Below are 22,471 nucleotides of genomic sequence, written 5' to 3' on the forward strand. Positions count from 1 at the left end.
TGAGTTACATCCTATATTATACTCCAGAGCTGCACTCACTATTCTGCTGGTGTAGTCACTGTGTACATACATTACATTACTGATCCTGAGTTACATCCTATATTATACTCCAGAGCTGCACTCACTATTCTGCTGGTGTAGTCACTGTGTACATACATTACATTACTGATCCTGAGTTACATCCTATATTATACTCCAGAGCTGCACTCACTATTCTGCTGGTGTAGTCACTGTGTACATACATTACATTACTGATCCTGAGTTACATCCTATATTATACTCCAGAGCTGCACTCACTATTCTGCTGGTGTAGTCACTGTGTACATACATTACATTACTGATCCTGAGTTACATCCTGTATTATACTCCAGAGCTGCACGCACTATTCTGCTGGTGCAGTCACTGTGTACATACATTACATTACTGATCCTGAGTTACATCCTGTATTATACTCCAGAGCTGCACTCACTGTTCTGCTGGTGCAGTCACTGTGTACATACATTACATTACTGATCCTGAGTTACCTCCTGTATTACTCCAGAGCTGCACTCACTATTCTGCTGGTGCAGTCATTGTGTACATACATTACATTACTGATCCTGAGTTGCATCCTGTATTATACCCCAGAGCTGCATTCACTATTCTGCTGGTGCAGTCACTGTGTACATACATTACTGATCCTGAGTTACATTCTGTATTATACCCCAGTGCTGCATTCACTATTCTGCTGGTGCTGTCACTGTACACATGCATTACATTACTGATCCTGAGTTACATCCTGTGTTTTACACTAGAGCTGCACTCACTATTCCGCTGGTGCAGTCACTGTGTACATACATCACTGATCCTGAGTTACTTCCTGTATTATACCCCAGAGCTGCACTCACTATTCTGCTGGTGCAGTCACTGTGTACATACATTACATTACTGATCCTGAGTTACATCCTGTATTATACCCCAGAGCTGCACTCACTATTCTGCTGGTGCAGTCACTGTGTACATACATTACATTACTGATCCTGAGTTACATCCTGTATTATACACTAGAGCTGCACTCACTATTCTGCTGGTGCAGTCACTGTGTACATACATTACATTACTGATCCTGAGTTACTTCCTGTATTATACCCCAGAGCTGCACTCACTATTCTGCTGGTGCAGTCACATAAACTACATTCACATCTCCTCAGTATTTCTCTAGTACTGATATCAGTACACTGTACTTGGATATTGACTATTTCTGCATTTATTTATATGTGTGTATATACTGTGTAGTTGTGTGTATATACAGTGTATTGCAAAAATATTCACCTCCTTAACTTTTTTCCTGTTTTGTTACATTACAACCTGTGTGTAAATATTTTGTTATCTGATTTATGTGTGTGGCATCACAGTGAGAAAAATATCGGCATACATTAAATTTATGGGATCAAATAACTAAAAATTGGCCCATGCATGTGTATTCACTTCTTTTGCTATGAAGCCTCTAAAAATCACCTGCTTAATGACAGGACGTCCAGCTGTGTGCAATCTAAAGGTACTGTCACACTTAGCGATGTACCAGCGATCCCGACTAGCGATATGACGCGGTCAGGATCGCTGGTACATCGCTAAGTGGTCGCTAGTGAGCTGCCACACAGGCAGATCTCACCAGCGAGATTGCAGGGGTCTGGGGTTGCTACTTACCTGTCACACTAGGCGATCCTGACATCCTCCCGCCCGGCTCCACGCGTCGCTCGTCTCTCCACAGGAAGCGTCGCCGGAAGCTGACGACGAGAAACAGTCCTGGACGTTCTCGCGCGATCAGCGATAACCAGCGGGAGAGCCGGTCGTAGGTAAGTATCAGACACAGCGATATCGCTAGCAATATCGCTATAATGTCACAAGTTATAGAGATATTGCTAGCGATATCGCTAAGTGTGACAGTACCTTAACTGACATATGTCTGTCAGTATATACACTTGACCTTTTCTGAAAGGCCACAGAGGCTGCAACACCATTAACAAGAGACACCACTAACCAAACACCACCTTGAAGAACAAGGAGATCTCTGAAGAACAAGGAGATCTCCGAACAACACCATGAAGACCAAGGAGATCTCCGAACAATACCATGGAGCCCAAGGAGATCTCCAAACAACATCATGAAGACGAAGAAGATCTCCAAATAACACAATGGAGACTAAGGAGATCTCCAAACAACACTATGAGGACCAAGGAGATCTCCAAACAACACCATGGACACCAAGGAGATCTCCAAACAACACCATGAGGACCAAGGAGATCTCCGAACAACACCATGGATACCAAGGAGATCTCCGAGCAACACCGTGAGGACCAAGGAGATCGCCATACAACAACATGAGGACCAAGGAGATCGCCATACAACACCATGAATACTAAGGAGATATCCGAACAACACCACGAAGACCAAGGTGAAATCCAAACAACATCATGAAGACCAAGGAGATCTCCAAACAAGTCAGGGACAAAGTTGTTGACAAGTACAAGTTAGGGTTGGGTTTAAAAAAAAAAAAAAAAAAAATCCCCCCCAGTCTCTGATGATCCACCATTAAATCCTTTATCATCAAATGGAAAGAACATTGTACCACAACAAACCTGCCAAGAGAAGGCATCCACCAAAATTCAGTCTAGGCAAGGAGGGCATTAATCAGAGAGGCAGCACAGAGACCAAATGTAACCCTGAAGGAGCTGCAGAGTTCCCAAGAATGGGCAGAAAGTGCCTATGTTTACACTCAAAAAGACATGTGGGAGACTCCCCAAATGTTCGGAGGAACGTGCTGTGGTCAGGTGAGTCTAAAATTGAACTTCTTGGCCACCAAGGTAAACGCTGTGTCTGGCGCCGAACCAACACAGTCCATCACTCCAATAACACCATCCCCACAGTAAAACATGGTGGTGGCAGCATTTTACTGTGGTTTTGTTTTTCGGAAACAGGGACAGGGAAAATGGTCTGAGTCAATGGGGAAGATGGATGGAGAGAAATACAGGGATATTCTTGACAAAACCTGTTTCTCTGTCAGTGATTTGGGACTTGAACCTCCGTCCCAAATCTAACAATACAATGACCCAAAGGAAACTGCTAAACCAACACTCAAGTGGTTAAGGGGAAATGTGTAAATGTTTTGGTGCGGCCCAGAGAAAGCCAAAACCTTAATCCAATGGAGCATCTGTGGTCAGACTTGAAGATCGCTGTTCAGCATAGGAAACATCTAACCTGAAGGAGCTGGAGCAGTTTTTCCTTGAGGAATGGGGAAAAATTCCAGTGGAAAGCTCATGCCGGCATGTCCAATGGGACTTGTAGCTGAAATGACCACAAAAGGAGGCTCTAGAAAGTACTGACTGTAGGGAGGTGAATTTTGTCCTTTGTTGTCTGCTTCACAATAAAAAACAAACAAATGTTCACAGTTGTAGGCTTGCTTTTTGCATGAACTGATGCGAACTGTGATAGGAAAGGAGGCTAAATGGCTGTTAAATATGACTTTATTGAAAATTAATAAAAAGTTTGTTTGAAGAGAAAAAAAAAAAAAAACTGATGCAAATCCGGAAAAAAATCAACACAAAAACCCCAAAACATAATTCCAGGTTGTTGGGTAACAAAACACAAAAGATTCTATGGGAGTGAATACTTTCGGAAATCACTGTACTGTATTTGTGTGTGTATACTGAGATGTCAGATGTGATTTTTCTTATCAGGTGGCCCAGTGCATCTCTCCTAAAGGCCCCTTAGCTTGTTCCCGGACGTACTTCTTTGGGACCACCCATGTCCCTTACTTAGGTGGGTTTACTGCTTTCTGTGTCACTTTTCTGCATCTTGTTTGATAACATGGCGCAGTCCTATAGAGGAGGTTTTCTGATCCAGTGGTCATGGACTACAAGTATGGCCGCCGGCCCAGGGTCCTGCAGACAAGTATGGCCGCTGGCCCAGGGTCCTACACACAAGTATGGCCGCCGGCCCAGGGTCCTACACACAAGTATGGCCGATGGCTCAGGGTCCTGCGCATAAGTATGGCCGATGGCTCAGGGTCCTGCAGACAAGTTTGGCCGCTGGCCCAGGGTCCTGCAGACAAGTATGGCCGCTGGCCCAGGGTCCTACACACAAGTAAGGCCGCCGGCCCAGGGTCCTACACACAAGTATGGCCGCCGGCCCAGGGTCCTACACACAAGTATGGCCGCCGGCTCAGGGTCCTGCGCATAAGTATGGCCGCTGGGCCAGGGTCCTGCAGACAAGTATGGCTCCGGCCCAGGGTCCTGCAGACAAGTTTGGCTGCCGGCCCAGGGTCCTACAGACGAGTATGGCCGCGGGCCCAGGGTTCTGCAGACGAGTATGGCCGCGGGCCCAGGGTTCTGCAGACGAGTATGGCCGCGGGCCCAGGGTTCTGCAGACGAGTATGGCCGCGGGCCCAGGGTTCTGCAGACGAGTATGGCCGCGGGTCCAGGGTTCTGCAGACGAGTATGGCCGCGGGCCCAGGGTTCTGCAGACGAGTATGGCCGCCGGCCCAGGGTTCTGCAGACGAGTATGGCCGCCGGCCCAGGGTTCTGCAGACGAGTATGGCCGCCGGCCCAGGGTTCTGCAGACGAGTATGGCCGCCGGCCCAGGGTTCTGCAGACGAGTATGGCCGCCGGCCCAGGGTTCTGCAGACGAGTATGGCCGCCGGCCCAGGGTTCTGCAGACGAGTATGGCCGCCGGCCCAGGGTTCTGCAGACGAGTATGGCCGCCGGCCCAGGGTCCTGCAGACGAGTATGGCCGCCGGCCCAGGGTCCTGCAGACGAGTATGGCCGCCGGCCCAGGGTCCTGCAGACGAGTATGGCCGCCGGCCCAGGGTCCTGCAGACGAGTATGGCCGCCGGCCCAGGGTCCTGCAGACGAGTATGGCCGCCGGCCCAGGGTCCTGCAGCTGTTTTTGCTCCGCTCCGGTGTCTGATAATTGGGGGGTAATAGCCGCTGTTACAGTCAGTAAGATCAGACTGTCAGGGAGGACCGTGTGTGACAGGTGTGTAATCCCAGTGTATATCGCCAATGCTGGGGGCCATTACTGGGAATGATCCGATCAGTATTAGGGTTAGTCCTGATCCCCAGCGTGCTCCCGTCTGTGCTTCATATTACTATATAGGTAACCTTTGCTTTATCGTCACATGCAGCAAAAGAAGTTTAATTTTTTTTTCTTCATCATTCTAGGTCATGATAATGAAACTCACAAGAAAAATGAGCAAATGTAAGTGTCCTGTGTGGGCAACTCTGTTATCGGGAGGCTGCGTGCTCCTCCAGCACTGTGTGTACTGTGTGCTCTCTAGCAGCCACACATGTTGTTATGCCTGCTGTGATTGGGCTCCTGTTGTGTCGGCTGCGCATCACCATATAATGTCCCCTGGATCTGTCCCCTCCTTGAGGTGCACCGTATTTCCCCGGCTTATCCCAGCCCCATCCTGCGGCTTCCTGCCGACATGACCCATCCTGTCATTGCTACACAGGTGAACCAGAGGTCTTGGTGTATATTGTGATCAACGCGTGTGAGCCCATCGCCGACCTTCTGTAGATGGGACCCTGTGCTGAATACACTCACCCCTATGACTCGGTTTAGGGTGCCTTTTGTGTAAAAGTTATATTGAGCAAGAAGGTTGTCGAGCGTCTATACAGTACCCCACGGTAATGGAACGTCGCCATTGTGTGGTCTTCATGAGAGCATTAGATAAATCAGGAAGCTACTGCTAGGGTAGTCACCTCTCCCGCCAGGGTAGTCGCCTCTCCCGCCAGGGTAGTCTCCTCTCCCGCCAGGGTAGTCTCCTCTCCCGCCATGGTAGTCGCCTCTCCCGCCATGGTAGTCGCTTCTCCCGCCATGGTAGTCGCCTCTCCCGCCATGCTAGTCGCCTCTCCCGCCATGCTAGTCGCCTCTCCCGCCATGCTAGTCGCCTCTCCCGCCATGGTAGTCTCCTCTCCCGCCAGGGTAGTCTCCTCTCCCGCCAGGGTAGTCTCCTCTCCCGCCAGGGTAGTCTCCTCTCCCGCCAGGGTAGTCTCCTCTCCCGCCATGGTAGTCGCCTCCCGCCATGGTAGTCGCCTCTCCCGCCATGGTAGTCGCCTCTCCCGCCATGGTAGTCGCCTCTCCCGCCAGGGTAGTCTCCTCTCCCGCCAGGGTAGTCTCCTCTCCCGCCAGGGTAGTCTCCTCTCCCGCCAGGGTAGTCTCCTCTCCCGCCAGGGTAGTCTCCTCTCCCGCCAGGGTAGTCTCCTCTCCCGCCAGGGTAGTCTCCTCTCCCGCCAGGGTAGTCGCCTCTCCCGCCAGGGTAGTCGCCTCTCCCGCCAGGGTAGTCGCCTCTCCCGCCAGGGTAGTCGCCTCTCCCGCCAGGGTAGTCTCCTCTCCCGCCAGGGTAGTCTCCTCTCCCGCCAGGGTAGTCTCCTCTCCCGCCAGGGTAGTCTCCTCTCCCGCCATGGTAGTCGCCTCTCCCGCCATGGTAGTCGCCTCTCCCGCCATGGTAGTCGCCTCTCCCGCCAGGGTAGTCTCCTCTCCCGCCAGGGTAGTCTCCTCTCCCGCCAGGGTAGTCTCCTCTCCCGCCAGGGTAGTCTCCTCTCCCGCCAGGGTAGTCTCCTCTCCCGCCAGGGTAGTCTCCTCTCCCGCCAGGGTAGTCTCCTCTCCCGCCAGGGTAGTCTCCTCTCCCGCCAGGGTAGTCTCCTCTCCCGCCAGGGTAGTCTCCTCTCCCGCCAGGGTAGTCTCCTCTCCCGCCAGGGTAGTCTCCTCTCCCGCCAGGGTAGTCGCCTCTTCCGCCAGGGTAGTCGCCTCTCACGCCAGGGTAGTCGCCTCTCACGCCAGGGTAGTCGCCTCTCCCGCCGGTCCGCCTCCTGCTCTGGACTATCCGATAGCAGAGATACCACTAAGCCGTATCCTGTGCTGCTGCTTTAGAGACTGGCATTCAGCTCCACTCTCATACATGGAAGCCTTTGCTCAAACCCTGCTCCCCGGTGAGGCCCCGGCTGGCGCCTCGTGCGATGGGAATGTCACTGATAAGACGTCGTGCCTGGGCTTGTTCTCGGCCCCCTGCAGCGATGCACAGTGCACCTGTAACTACTCGTCTTCCATCCTCTGCCCCTGAGGAGTCTGGCTCCGGTTTCAGCCGTCCACACCTTTCCTGGTCACGCACACATCAGTAGCCGTTCCTGCGCTCTTTCAGGGGCGGCTCCCTCCCCAGTCGATCATTGGGGACTAGTGTTTGTTAGATAATCAGCCATTAAAACTGCTCGTATGAAGAGTGATCAGAACTAAAGTGGTCATCATCGGCAGCACACCGCTGGTGTAGGCAGGACGTGCTGCCGAGAATTTTATTCTACGGACACAGAGCCGTTGTATTAACAACGTTGAATTCGGGTCGGTGAGTGACCCCCGATCGCTGATACATAGCCGATCAATGTACTTGGCGGCAGATCTACCTGTACCTGTAATGTGACCTCTCAGTAACACGTCTGATTTCCCGTCTAGCACGTTGCTGTCGCAGATCTACGCCGCAGCGGTGGAGGCCGTTCTTGCAGGGATCGCAAGTTACGTCAAGCATTCCAGTTTTTCCAAGGTAACGGCCATATTGGGTCAGCAGTTACCCCATGGGACTCAGGCCTACAGCTGCCAGACCACAATGGGGGTTGTAGTTACACAACAGCTGCAGGTCATAGGTGTGGTGGCTGAAGTCGGAAACATGGAGTCCACACAGATAGTTATGGGAATTATATGATCTAAGTTCCAGTCACACAGCATGTCTCGTCACGTCCAGCCTCGTCTCTGTAAAGCTGCGGTGTGTGAACGCGGGCGACGATCTGCCTCCGCCCTGCGGAGTTACAGCTATATAATGCACCGGAGAAAGGGGAGATTACCACCGTGAAATAACAGGAAAGCTCAGGAGGCTCCTGGAGGGTGCAGGCTGTGTAATGACTGTGCAGTAACGAGGAGCAGAGTCACTCAGGAGATTTCACTGTGAGCCCCTCCTTATCCTGAGGTGGGGGATAACGAAGAGCAGCAGATTGCCTTGAATCACTTGGAGAGATACCACCACCTTGCCCTTTCACCACCTGAGAGCGGCTGAAAATTGCGGAGGGCCCAGCAGTGGGGATGCATGCATTGTCAGCGTCCGTCCTCGCTCAGATCCCGGGTCCCTCCGTCTCGTCCCAGCCCGTTCCCTCCGTCTCGTCCCAGCCCGTTCCCTCCGTCTCATCCCAGCCCGTTCCCTCCGTCTCGTCCCAGCCCGTTCCCTCCGTCTCGTCCCAGCCCGTTCCCTCCGTCTCGTCCCAGCCCGTTCCCTCCGTCTCGTCCCAGCCCGTTCCCTCCGTCTCGTCCCAGCCCGTTCCCTCCGTCTCGTCCCAGCCCGTTCCCTCCGTCTCGTCCCAGCCCGTTCCCTCCGTCTCGTCCCAGCCCGATCCCTCCGTCTCGTCCCAGCCCGTTCCCTCCGTCTCGTCCCAGCCCGTTCCCTCCGTCTCGTCCCAGCCCGTTCCCTCCGTCTCGTCCCAGCCCGTTCCCTCCGTCTCGTCCCAGCCCGTTCCCTCCGTCTCGTCCCAGCCCGTTCCCTCCGTCTCGTCCCAGCCCGTTCCCTCCGTCTCGTCCCAGCCCGTTCCCTCCGTCTCGTCCCAGCCCGTTCCCTCCGTCTCGTCCCAGCCCGTTCCCTCCGTCTCGTCCCAGCCCGTTCCCTCCGTCTCGTCCCAGCCCGTTCCCTCCGTCTCGTCCCAGCCCGTTCCCTCCGTCTCGGCCCACCCCGTTCCCTCCGTCTCGTCCCAGCCCGTGACCTCCGTCTCGGCCCACCCCGTGACCTCCGTCTCGGCCCAGCCCGTGACCTCCGTCTCGGCCCACCCCGTGACCTCCGTCTCGGCCCACCCCGTGACCTCCGTCTCGTCCCAGCCCGTGACCTCCGTCTCGTCCCAGCCCGTGACCTCCGTCTCGTCCCAGCCCGTGACCTCCGTCTCGTCCCAGCCCGTGACCTCCGTCTCGTCCCAGCCCGTGACCTCCGTCTCGTCCCAGCCCGTGACCTCCGTCTCGTCCCAGCCCGTGACCTCCGTCTCGTCCCAGCCCGTGACCTCCGTCTCGTCCCAGCCCGTGACCTCCGTCTCGTCCCAGCCCGTGACCTCCGTCTCGTCCCACCCCGTGACCTCCGTCTCGTCCCAGCCCGTGACCTCCGTCTCGTCCCACCCCGTGACCTCCGTCTCGTCCCACCCCGTGACCTCCGTCTCGTCCCACCCCGTGACCTCCGTCTCGGCCCACCCCGTGACCTCCGTCTCGGCCCACCCCGTGACCTCCGTCTCGGCCCACCCCGTGACCTCCGTCTCGGCCCACCCCGTGACCTCCGTCTCGGGCCACCCCGTGACCTCCGTCTCGGCCCACCCCGTGACCTCCGTCTCGGCCCACCCCGTGACCTCCGTCTCGGCCCACCCCGTGACCTCCGTCTCGTCTTTTCACAGGCAAAGGAAGCTGCAGAGCTCAGTCTGTGGACGCTACTGGACTCCTTTAATCTCGCTCAGATGAAAGCCGCCCTGAGGTTTGTTTCTTTTTTTGTTTTTCTCCCATTTTGCAGGTTCATTAATTTTTCTGTGTTTTCCTGTGATTAAGTCTTAAAGTAACAGGAAACATGGCTGACGTCAGCGGCCCGGCTCGTCCCCGAGGGTGGCGGGGGAGAAGTGTCCCCTGAGTGTGTCCAGTGTTATTTCCCACTTTCCCTGATGTTGTCTGATCTGTCATTGAGCCCTGTGTGTGAGCTGTCTGCAGTGAGCCCCCTCTGGTGGTGGCTGCAGGGATACAGGGTTTATTGTGGTTTTCAGTGATTGTGTCTCCTGCTTCTCTGTGACACAGTAATCATTGAAATGTTGCAACGCTCTAATCTGCGCTCTAATCTACGCTCTGTTATACGCTGTAATATACCCTCTACTTCTTGTTTTAGGTCCAAAGTATCATTTCAGATGGAAGCTGTGAACAGTCTGGGCAGGTAATTATTCTGTTCAGCTGGGAGTCTGTTGCAGTGTATCAGTCCATAATCTACACAGCAGCAGCTCACATACTCCTGTCCTAGTGCCTCAGTGTAGGCTGTGGTGGCACTACAGCTCCCAGCAGGCACTGACAGATGCAGCTGAGGGGTCGCCCATGATCTGAGTGCAGCCGTCTGTGTAGATGAGTGAGAGCCGGACGTGGCCACATTCACTGACGGCAAGCGGAGGTTGTGCTGCCCCAATCACATCTAATGCAGACATACAAACTTACTCCTATTTTTCTCCTTTAGGATCCTCCCTTTGGACCATGAGGACAGCACAGACTTAATTAAAACTGTAAGTGCGGCTCAATATCTGTGGAATGGTCTTAAAGGTTTTTTTAAGGCTTAAAAAAAATCAGATAATTTGTGGTCTGACACCTTGTGTCACCATCAATGAGCCATGGCAGCTCGGGCGAATGCTGCATGAGAACACCACAGCGCCACCATCTGTGTAGTGGCCGCTCTCTGAACTGCATATCTGCTCCTAGTCACTGCCGTAAGTGCTGAGCTGCAATACCAGGAGCGTCCACTTCACAGAAAATGGAGCTGTACTTTTCTGCCGACTGCTGATCAGTGAGGGTGCAGCTGACCCCCAAATATCCCATATTGATGACCAGTCGTGGATAGGTTATCAATATACTAAGCTTGGAAAGTTCCTTAAAAGTGGTTACGCGCCCCCAGCACTAACTGACATCCCCCTCCTCATACACACATACCAATCCTCACCCCCCTGTGCACGCACAGCCACTCCCCGTGCACGCACCACGCAGCTTCCCTCCGTGCAAACACCACGCAGCTTCCCCCCGTGCACACACCACGCAGCTTCGCCCCCCCGTGCACACACCACGCAGCTTCGCCCCCCCGTGCACACACCACGCAGCTTCGCCCCCCCGTGCACACACCACGCAGCTTCGCCCCCCCGTGCACACACCACGCAGCTTCGCCCCCAGTGCACACACCACGCAGCTTCGCCCCCCCGTGCACACACCACGCAGCTTCGCCCCCCCGTGCACACACCACGCAGCTTCGCCCCCCCGTGCACACACCACGCAGCTTCGCCCCCCCGTGCACACACCACGCAGCTTCCCCCCCCCCCGTGCACACACCACGCAGCTTCGCCCCCCCGTGCACACACCACGCAGCTTCGCCCCCCCCGTGCACACACCACGCAGCTTCGCCCCCCCGTGCACACACCACGCAGCTTCGCCCCCCCCGTGCACACACCACGCAGCTTCGCCCCCCCCGTGCACACACCACGCAGCTTCGCCCCCCCCGTGCACACACCACGCAGCTTCGCCCCCCCCCGTGCACACACCACGCAGCTTCGCCCCCCCGTGCACACACCACGCAGCTTCGCCCCCCCGTGCACACACCACGCAGCTTCGCCCCCCCCGTGCACACACCACGCAGCTTCGCCCCCCCCGTGCACACACCACGCAGCTTCGCCCCCCCCGTGCACACACCACGCAGCTTCGCCCCCCCCGTGCACACACCACGCAGCTTCGCCCCCCCCGTGCACACACCACGCAGCTTCGCCCCCCCGTGCACACACCACGCAGCTTCGCCCCCCCGTGCACACACCACGCAGCTTCGCCCCCCCGTGCACACACCACGCAGCTTCGCCCCCCGTGCACACACCACGCAGCTTCGCCCCCCCGTGCACACACCACGCAGCTTCGCCCCCCCGTGCACACACCACGCAGCTTCGCCCCCCCGTGCACACACCACGCAGCTTCGCCCCCCCGTGCACACACCACGTAGCTTCCCCCCCGTGCACACACCACGTAGCTTCCCCCCCGTGCACACACCACGCAGCTTCGCCCCCGTGCACACACCACGTAGCTTCCCCCCCGTGCACACACCACGTAGCTTCCCCCTTGCACACACCACGCAGCTTCGCCCCCCCGTGCACACACCACGTAGCTTCCCCCTTGCACACACCACGCAGCTTCGCCCCCCGTGCACACACCACGTAGCTTCCCCCTTGCACACATGTCATTCCTGTACTGCAGCACTCTCTGATTGCTCTCTCATCCCTCTGTACGTGTCTTCCAGGCGTCCATGACGGTCTATGACATTCCTGACCTGCAAGGCGGAAGAGGAAATCTGGGATCCGTGGTTTTTTCTGAGTCGTTTTTGAAGTCGGACATACTTGTCAGAGACAAAGGTTCACTTACTTTTGTCTTTATTTGCAATAAATCCTTGCACTCCGTCACGTGACAGCGTCAGCATCGACGGGGCCGTGTTTTGGGGCATAGCCTGGGGGCCGATCTTGCTCATTCTTACAGCAGGTCTGTGCACACAGGTGGGTGGTCCACACAGATGTTTATTTGTCCTGGGCGGTGACTATTTATTCTGGTGCGCCCTCTTTCGGGGTGATGTACAGGATGTGTGTTATATGGTGTAAACATGGAAGTGTGAGAGTCGCCCCCGCCCCGGGCGTGCAGAGACGTGGCCACACGGGAGGCTGCTGTGCTTTGTGTAGGAGCCGATAGTTTATATGATAAGCAGGAGACAGATCAGGAATACGGGTGGGGAGGTGACACCCGTGGATGTGTGGGGTGTCGCACTGGTGACTGTACACGCACCACCTCCAATCACCGGATACAGTCCGGTGGGGTCATCATTGTCTTCACGTAGGGCATCACAATTTATGGCAGATGCAATGTCTCCACGTCTTAGCGGGAGAGATCTACAGAGAATACATGAGTGACTCCTTGTCTCCTCTCCTCCTCAGACGGAGCTCTCCCATTGGACACCAGTTACCTCATCCTGACGGCGGCTGTGCCTCGCTTTACGTCATGGCTGGTGAGTGCCTCGTCGTACCACTGAACAATGGGGATTACACGGACCCCATTCATTTTACGGGGTAACATTCAATGCTTCACTGTAGCCTGAGCATAGGGATTAATTGGGGGGCTTAAAAGTCCCACCGCCTGCTCAGTGGAAACAGTGGGTGTCTTAAACTCATGTAAGGTGCATTTTGTTTTTGGATGCCATTTTTTTTAATATACATTTTGCTTTCGCTCCCATAGGTGGATGAGACTGAAGTAAAACTCTCTGAGAAAGCTGTGAATACCGTGAAGGTGAGTGGTGATGTCCGACCCTGGGGCCCGGGCGGCTCTGGGTGTGTGATGGGTCAGAGGCTACAGATATGGGGTTACTCTGCAGGTCAGGTGGGGACACGGCCGCTGTACTGAGAGTGCGGCACAAGAGAGGAAATCAGCTTTATTTCACCCAGGAGCCGGCAGCTGTCAGAAGTGTGCACGGGGCGGCGACAGTGACAGCCGCGGCTGTAATCACACCTAGCACTTACAGACTGCCAGCATCAGTGCACAGCCTGCTGTCAGTCAGAAGTGTGCACGGTGCGGCGGTGACAGCAATGAGTGCAGCGGCTGTAATCACACCCGGCACTTACAGACAGCCTGCTGTCAGTCAGAACAGTGAACGGTGCGGCAGCAGGGAGGGCTGTGGCTGTAATCACACCCGGCACTGACTGACAGCCAGCTGTCAGTGCACAGCCAGCTGTCAGTCAGAAGTGTGCACGGTGCGGCGACGGTGACCACAATGAGAGCTGCGACTGTAATCACACCTAGCACTTACAGTCAGCCTGCTGTCAGAAGTGTGCACGGAGCGTCAGCAGTGACAGCAATGAGAGTGGCAGCTGTAATCACACCCGGCACTTAGACTGCCAGCATCAGTGCACAGCCAGCTGTCAGTCAGAAGTGTGCACGGTGCGGCGACAGTCACAGCAATGAGAGCAGCGGCTGTAATCACACCCGACACTGATGGACAGCCAGCTCTACAGTGTGTCAGTGCAGCGTGGTCGTACATGGGTACAGTGTGTCCCTGAATGGAAACTGGACACGAGGTAAAAAGTGAATTTTCTCGTCTACACAAAGTGCCGGGTTCTGCTCTGGTATTGTCAGTCCGGAGCGAGGCCGCCATCTGGTGTGATCTGTGATCCGTCGGATCGCTTTAGTATGAGGACGGCGAGGACCGGCAACCGCTGCCCTCAAACAGTTGCTGTGGTTGTGACGTGGTGCAGTGGTGGCGCTCGTCTAACTGACGACTGATGTGTTGCAGGAGCAAGAATCGTTTCTGGGTGGCTTCCTGTGCGGCGGTGATGGGGCGTACATGTGCTCCAGCAGCCAGCACGTCTCCCCCGAGGAAGGTAATCCGAGGCCATACATCCCAGTGCTTAAAGGGAGTGTCCCATTGCAGGCCGTGCCTTTTAATAGAAGAGCTGCTCTGGTGCACACAGCACCGTACATGGAGGCCGCTGATCGCGATTTCCTTGTCACACTTTGTGATTTCTCTCTCCTTAGGTAAATTGCATTTCTTCTCTGACGGCGTCCTGTTTGTTCACCCCAGTTACGGGAGTGTGACCGTATCGAGAAGTCACATGACCTCTGCAAAGTTTTACGACGGTGTAAGTATCGTGCAGCTAATAATGAGTTTCTCCAGCGTCGGTGTCCACCGTACAGTGGGCAGGCATTATAGGTGCAGGTAGCAGAGCCGCCTCGGTTCTAAGGAGTCAGACTGGCCTCCTCATAAATCCCTACAGAGCCATGGGGGAGTCCAGGATCAGTCTCCCTGATGAACCCGAAACCATTGCAGTGAATTGTCCTCGGTGGAGTCAGTGCCCCCCCCCCACTGTCCCCGCAGCTCACCGCTGTGCCCACAGCTCTCATCTGTACCCTCAGCCTCCATCTGTCCCGCAGCCTTTATCTGTGCCTGCTGCCCCCCATTTGTGCCTGCTGCCCCCCATTTGTGCCTGCTGCCCCCCATTTGTGCCTGCTGCCCCCCATTTGTGCCCGCTGCCCCCCATTTGTGCCCGCTGCCCCCCATTTGTGCCCGCTGCCCCCCATTTGTGCCCGCTGCCCCCCATTTGTGCCCGCTGCCCCCCATTTGTGCCCGCTGCCCCCCATTTGTGCCCGCTGCCCCCCATCTGTGCCCGCTGCCCCCCATCTGTGCCCGCAGCCCCCCATCTGTACCCGCAGCCCCCCATCTGTGCCTGCAGCCCCCCCATCTGTGCCTGCAGCCCCCACATCTGTGCCTGCAGCCCCCCCATCTGTGCCTGCAGCCCCCCCATCTGTGCCTGCAGCCCCCCCATCTGTGCCTGCAGCCCCCCCATCTGTGCCTGCTGCCCCCCATCTGTGCCTGCAGCCCCCCCATCTGTGCCTGCAGCCCCCCATCTGTGCCTGCAGCCCCCCCATCTGTACCCTCAGCCCCTGGACTCAGTGGGTTTTGTTTTTTTGCTCCCTGACAATAGTCTCAAAAATAGGAAATGATTATTTGCATCAAACATCAGCGGCCACTGTGTGTTCTCCCGGCCGCCCCATCCTCCAGATTATATCTCCCCTCGTCCGTCTGTGGCAGGCGCTGACCTTCCTGCCATTGTGGTCACGAGGTGGATATTTATAGTCAGAGCACAATGTCCGCATGCGAGATCAGAAAGCGAGGTGAGATGTTGTCACGGGGCACAGACTGGACATTTATTACACAGTGTTCCCCTGGACGCCTTATATTGCTCCAAAATAATCCCCGAAGCAACATTGATTGGGGGCTCGGCTGTAAAGGTACTGTCACACTTAGCGATGTACCAGCGATCCTGACCAGCGATATGACGCGGTCAGGATCGCTGGTACATCGCTAAGTGGTCGCTAGTGAGCTGCCACACAGGCAGATCTCACCAGCGACATCGCTGGGGACGGGGGTCGCTACTTACCTGTCACACCAGGCGATCCTGCGTCCTCCCGCCCGGCTCCACGCTCGTGTCTCCACAGGAAGCGCCGCAGGAAGCTGACGAGGAGAAACAGTCCTGGACATTCTCGCGCGATCAGCGATAACCAGCGGGGGAGCGGGTTGTAGGTAAGTCACAAGTTATAGCGATATTGCTAGCGATATCGCTTAGTGTGACAGTACCTTTATCAGCGGTGTACAAAGGTGTTATCAGTCTTTGTAATCCTGCCTCTGATGATATGGAAACTGCTGAAAACTATTCCCGAAACGTCAGGAGATACGTGTCTGGGAAGAAAAAAGCCCCAGTAGCTGGTATGAACATTGCAAAAGTGCTCATTTCATTTTTAATAATGATTGTGTTAAAAGAAAAAAAGTGCCACAATTAAAAAAATGTTCATGTAACACAAAAACCTTATATGCACTATAGGGTCTTTCTGCTGACGGTTTCCTTTTAAGTTGTAGTTATCACCGAGGGTCCCGGCTGTCACCCACTTGTTACTGAAGGCCCCCATACACATGGAATAACTGCCCCTATACACAGTACGCAGTCTGTCTCCAGCAAGCCCCCTCTGGCCACCTCTTTCTCCAGCGGCTGCAGTGTGATGTGTGGGGGGGCCCTGTACTCTGCGAGGGGGCCCTGTACTCTGCGGGGGGGGGCCCTGTACTCTGCGGGGGGGGCCCTGTACTCTGCGTGGGGGGGCCTGTACTCTGCGGGGGTCCTGTACTCTGCGGATCGGTGCTCAATGTATTGAGTGGGATAAGCGATAAAATAAGGAGAATGTAGAATATCATCATTCATCATTTCAGCTTCCTTCCTCAGCTCCGTTCTTATTGAGCCCCTGGGCCGGCACAGCCTGTAGCCAGTGACTTTCCTCCTCTAGCGCCTCCTGTGGGCAAGAGGTGAGAGGCGTCAGACAGGCAGACACTACTCATGTCTCTCCTCCTCCTACAGGACTCCAGCAGTGCCGCCGCCATCCTGCTCCTGGAGTATAAGAGCTCTCTACTCCCCCACCTGCCGCTGCCTCTCATCACTCCTGGGAACTTCATCGCATTTGCACTTTTCCCCAAGTCTAAAAGCTTCCGAAACTTCTACTCGCAGGTGATGTATTGTGGCGATGTACTGGGGTGGTGTATGGGGGCAGTGTACTGAGGTGATGTATGGGGGCGGTGTACTGAGGTGGTGTATGGGGGCTGTGTACTGGGGCGGTGTATGGGGGCTGTGTACTGGGGCGGTGTATGGGGGCTGTGTACTGGGGCGGTGTATGGGGGCTGTGTACTGGGGCGGTGTATGGGGGCTGTGTACTGGGGCGGTGTATGGGGGCTGTGTACTGGGGCGGTGTATGGGGGCTGTGTACTGGGGCGGTGTATGGGGGCTGTGTACTGGTGTGGTGTATGGGGGCTGTGTACTGGTGTGGTGTATGGGGGCTGTGTACTGGTGTGGTGTATGGGGGCTGTGTACTGGTGTGGTGTATGGGGGCTGTGTACTGGTGTGGTGTATGGGGACGGTGTACTGGGGCGGTGTATGGGGGCTGTGTACTGGTGCGGTGTATGGGGACGGTATACTGGGGCGGTGTATGGGGGCAGTGTACTGGGGTGGTGTATGGGGATGGTGTACTTGGGCGGTGTATGGGGACGGTGTACTGGGGCGGTGTGTGGGGGTTGTATACTGGGGCGGTGTATGGGGGCAGTGTACTGGGGTGGTGTATGGGGACGGTGTACTGGGGGCAGTGTACTGGGGCGGTGTATGGGGGCTGTGTACTGGGGCGGTGTATGGGGGCTGTGTACTGGGGCGGTGTTTGGGGACGGTGTACTGGGGTGGTGTATGGGGGCGATGTACTGGGGTGATGGGGGCGGTGTACAGAGGCGGTGCAGTACTCTGCTGTCTGCAGCATACTGTAGATCCTATGTCACTCCTGCTCGCAGGGGTCCAGTAAATGGCCTCGTGAGCTGATAAATCATTTGTGGCATTCATATTTTTTTCTATTAACAGCATTTTTATAATCTTTGCACCTGTTCTCATAAATCTTTCCCTCTAAATAAACAGGACACTGGCATATTCATTAAAGCCTTCATGTTTTACACTGCATTTAGTGAACTCAACATGATGGCAAATAAAATATTGAGATACGGCCATCACTAGGGGGAGTGCACTACATAAATATTTATATAGCCACCACTAGAGGGAGCTCACTACATACAGATTTATACATCCACCACTAGAGGGAGCTCACTACATACAGATTTATACATCCACCACTAGGGGGAACTCACTACATACAGATTATAAAGCCACCACTAGGGGGAGCTCACTACATTCAGATTATACAGCCACCACTAGAGGGAGCTCTGTTATGATTGGGTCACCAAGGAGGAAGGCAAGATCAAGCTAAACCACAGAAAACCAGAGAGGTTGGTAACTAAGCGAATTGCAGACCCCTGATCCTATCCACACAACTAGCAGTAGCCGTGGAGCGTACCTACGATGATCCTAGACGCCTCGACACAGCCGGAGAACTAAATAAGCCTAAAGCAAGAAAGGGGAAATCTAAACTGCCCCAGAGCAGACCCCAAAGGAATAGACAGCCTCCAAACATATATTGACTGCGAAACAAGATGAAAGCACAAACACAGATAGGAAAATAGGCTGAGCAAACGATGGGGCCCACACTAACTAGACAGGACAAGACAGGAAAGGAAAGACTCTGTCTGCAATCACACAAAAAACCCTGCAAAAAATGCCCAACACGTCTGATAGAAAAATACTGAAGTCACTAGACTTCGCCCACTATATCAGCACTCTGGTATATTCTGAAAACAGAGCAAAGAGAGGCCAATCTAATAAGGGACGAAAACAAACTGGCACAAACAGTAACATACGGATGGAAATTCAGTACAGCCCCAACCGGAGCTGGCTGACCAGCACAAAACTGAGAGAGACAGAACCAAATCAAATGTGAACAATAGCAAAAGAACACTTTGCTGAGCATGCAGGGACTGAGCTGGAAACTAGGACCTCAGGAGGCAGGAAAAAATCACCAGCAGGGATAGAGGGCTTCGGCTGTCTTAAATCCAGTCAGAAACTCCAGATTTCCAGTCATCCTCCTCATTATCAGGTGGCAGGCCTCTGTTAATTAGATCAGCTCCATTACCTACAGTCACCACCAGAGGGAGCTCGGGAAGAGAACTCGCAACCCCTCTGTCACTATAACCAGCTCCACTACCTTCACTAGTAACCAGTGGTAGGCCAGAAAGCGAATTCACAACAGTACCCCCCCCCCTTGAGGAAGGGTCACCGAACCCTCATCCACGCCACCAGGCCGATCAGGATGGGCCCGGTGAAAAGCACGAACCAATCTATCGGCATGAATGTCAGAGGCAGAGACCCAAGAATTATCCTCCTGGCCATAACCCTTCCATTTGACCAAGTACTGGAGTCTCCATCTAGCCAAACGAGAATCCAATATTTTCTCTACCTCATATTCCACATTGCCTTTAACCAATACAGGATCAGGAGGTGCCGCCACAGGAACTACTGGCTCTACAAATCTCTTCAACAGCGATTTATGAAACACGTTATGGATCTTAAACGTAACTGGAAGAGCCAATTGAAAAGAAACAGGATTAAGAATCTCCAAAATCTTATAAGGTCCAATGAATCTTGGCTTGAACTTTGGAGATGCAACCTTCATGGGAATTTTCTTTTACGACAACCAAACCATATCACCCACTTTAAACCGGGGACCTTTTCCTGAGAGAGGGACAACTTATCCACCACTTGGTCCCATATCTGCTGCATTCTCTCTACCACAGTGTCCACACCTGGGCAGGTCGAATATTCCACTTGCCCTGAAGAGAATCGAGGATGAAACCCAAAGTTACAGAAAAAGGGCGACATCAAAGTGGCAGAACTAGCTCTATAGTTTAGCACGAATTCGGCCAAGGGCAAAAATGAGACCCAATCATCCTGATCAGCAGATATAAAACATCTTAAATAGGACTCCAAAGTCTGGTTTGTTCTCTCAGTCTGCACATTGGTCTGAGGATGAAACGCGGAGGAGAGATAACTGAATTCCCAGTTTGGAACAAAAAGCTCTCCAAAATCTGGAGACAAACTGAACTCCTCTGTCCGACACAATGTTCTCAGGAATCCCGTGTAACCGAACCACCTGTTGTAAAAACAAGGGCACCAACTCTGAAGAAGATGGCAACTTCGGGAGTGGTACAAGATAGATCATCTTAGAAAATCTATCACAAATCACCCAGATAAGACATTCTCTGAGAGACAGGAAGATCAGAAATAAAATCCATTGAGATATGGGTCCTTGGCCTCTTGGGCACCGGCAGGGGCATCAACAACCCACTAGAACGAGAACAGGGTTTAGACCGAGAACAAGTCCCACAGGACTGCACAAAACTCCTGACATCACGAGATAAGGCAGGCCACCAAAAAGACCGACTCACCAAATCTCTGGTAGCAAAAGTACCTGGATGACCAGCCAACGCAGAGCAATGAATTTCAGACATTACTCTCTTCCTCCACTGGTCAGGGACATACAATTTTCCCATAGGGCAACGTTCAGGTTTGTCCTCCTGAAATTCCTCCAGGGCACGTCTCAAATCGGGTGAGATGGCGGAAAGAACTACCCCCTCATTTAGAATGGTAGTAGGCTCGGTCACAATAAGAGAATCCGCAAAGAAACTCCTAGAAAGGGCCATCCACCTTAACATTCTTAGTGCCCGGAAGAAAAGAGACCACAAAATTAAAACGCGTGAAAAACAAGGCTTATGGCTCCATGGCCAACAATTCCCGATTCCCAACGTCATAGTTGCGTTCAGATGGGGAGAACTTTCGAGAAAAGAAGGCACAGGGATTCATCTTAGAAGTCACAGGGTCTTTTTGGGACAAAACAGCTCCTGCACCAATCTCAGAAGCATCTACCTCCACCTGAAATGGAAGTGAGACATCAGGTTGCCGTAGAACCGGAGCAGAAGTGAATCTCCGCTTAAGCTCCTGAAATGCTGAGACAGCCTCAGGAGACCAATTCTGCACATCAGCGCCCTTCTTGGTCAGATTAGTCAGTGGTTTGACAATACCAGAAAAATTACCTATAAATTTACGATAGAAATTAGCAAAACCCAAAAACTTCTGGAGGGCCTTCAAAGAAGTAGGCTGAACCCAATCATAAATGGCCTGTACCTTGGCTGGGTCCATTTCAATAGTCGATAGAGACAAGATAAATCCCAAAAATGAAATCCTCTGTACACCAAAGAGGCATTTCGATCCCTTAACAAACAGGCAATTCTCCCTCAAAATCCGGAACACAGTCCAGACGTGTTCCACATGAGAATCCCAATCACTAGAAAAGATCAAAATATCATCCAGATAGATGATCAAAAACTTATCCACAAAGTCCCGGAAAATATCATTCATAAAGGATTGGAAGACAGAAGGTGGTGTATGGGGGAGGTGTACAGGGGCGGTGCAGTACTCTGCTGTCTGCAGCATACTGTAGATCCAATGTCACACCTGCTCGCAGGGGTCCAGTAAATGGCCTCGTGAGCTGATAAATCATTTGTGGCATTCATATTTTTTTCTATTAACAGCATTTTTATAATCTTTGCACCTGTTCTCATAAATCTTTCCCTCTAAATAAACAGGACACTGACATATTCATTAAATCCTTCATGTTTTACACTGCATTTAGTGAACTCAACATGATGGCAAATAAAATATTGAGATACGGCCACCACTAGGGGGAGTGCACTACATAAATATTTATATAGCCACCACTAGAGGGAGCTCACTACATACAGATTTATACATCCACCACTAGAGGGAGCTCACTACATACAGATTTATACATCCACCACTAGGGGGAGCTCACTACATACAGATTATAAAGCCACCACTAGGGGGAGCTTACTACATACAGATTATACAGCCACCACTAGGGGGGACCTCACTACATACAGATTATACAGTCACCACTAGAGGGAGCTCTGTTATGATTGGGTCACCAAGGAGGAAAGCAAGACCATGCTAAGCCACAGAAAACCAGAGAGGTTGGTAACTAAGCAGATTGCAGAACCCTGATCCTATCCACACAACTAGCAGTAGCCGTGGAGCGTGCCTACGATGATCCTAGACGCCTCGGCACAGCCTAAAGCAAGAAAGGGGAAATCTAAACTGCCCCAGAGCAGACCCCAAAGGAATAGATAGCCCCCAAACATATATTGTCAGTGAGACAAGATGAAAACACAAACGCAGGTAGAAAAATTGGCTGAGCAAACAATGGGGCCCAAACTAACTAGACAGGACAGGAAAGGAAAGACACTGTCTGCAATCATGCAAAAAACCCTGCAAAAAATGTCCAACACGTCTGATAGAAAAAAATTCTTAAGTCGCACGACTTCGTCTACTGTATCAGCACTCTGGTATATTTTGAAAGCAGAGCAAAGAGAGGCCAATCTAATAGGGGACAAAAAGAAACTTGCACAAACAGTAACATACGGATGGAAATTCAGCACAGCCCCAGCCGGGGCTGGCTGACCACACAAAAACTGAAATAGACTAAACCAAATCAATGTGAATGTGAACAATAGCAAAAGAACACTTAGCTTGAGCATGCATGGACTGAGCTGGAAATTAAGACCTCAGGAGGCAGGGAAAAATCAGCAGCAGGGATAGAGGGAGTCGGCTGTCTTAAATCCAATCAGAAA

General features: G+C 53.4%; 1 protein-coding gene across 2 annotated transcripts in view; it reads left to right on the plus strand.

The window, feature by feature from the left end:
* The window catches only part of DNAAF9 (dynein axonemal assembly factor 9), an 85,569-nt gene that overhangs the window by 41,811 nt on the left and 21,287 nt on the right, over positions 1-22,471 (plus strand). For both annotated transcript variants that reach the window (XR_012234352.1, XM_073586757.1), the window contains exons 11-22: positions 3,717-3,798; positions 5,199-5,235; positions 7,486-7,573; positions 9,444-9,520; positions 9,920-9,964; positions 10,256-10,301; positions 12,062-12,173; positions 12,744-12,814; positions 13,042-13,092; positions 14,093-14,180; positions 14,335-14,438; positions 16,704-16,850. Coding sequence is in view for 1 of the 2 variants with exons in the window: in XM_073586757.1 (XP_073442858.1) it covers positions 3,717-3,798; positions 5,199-5,235; positions 7,486-7,573; positions 9,444-9,520; positions 9,920-9,964; positions 10,256-10,301; positions 12,062-12,173; positions 12,744-12,814; positions 13,042-13,092; positions 14,093-14,180; positions 14,335-14,438; positions 16,704-16,850 (948 nt within the window). In the remaining variant the exon portion in view is untranslated. The remainder of the gene's footprint in view (positions 1-3,716; positions 3,799-5,198; positions 5,236-7,485; positions 7,574-9,443; positions 9,521-9,919; positions 9,965-10,255; positions 10,302-12,061; positions 12,174-12,743; positions 12,815-13,041; positions 13,093-14,092; positions 14,181-14,334; positions 14,439-16,703; positions 16,851-22,471) is intronic.

This window comes from Dendrobates tinctorius, unplaced genomic scaffold (genome assembly GCF_039654945.1).
Source record: "Dendrobates tinctorius isolate UK_male_01 unplaced genomic scaffold, ASM3965494v1 ptg000095l, whole genome shotgun sequence".
NCBI lineage: Eukaryota > Metazoa > Chordata > Amphibia > Anura > Dendrobatidae > Dendrobates > Dendrobates tinctorius.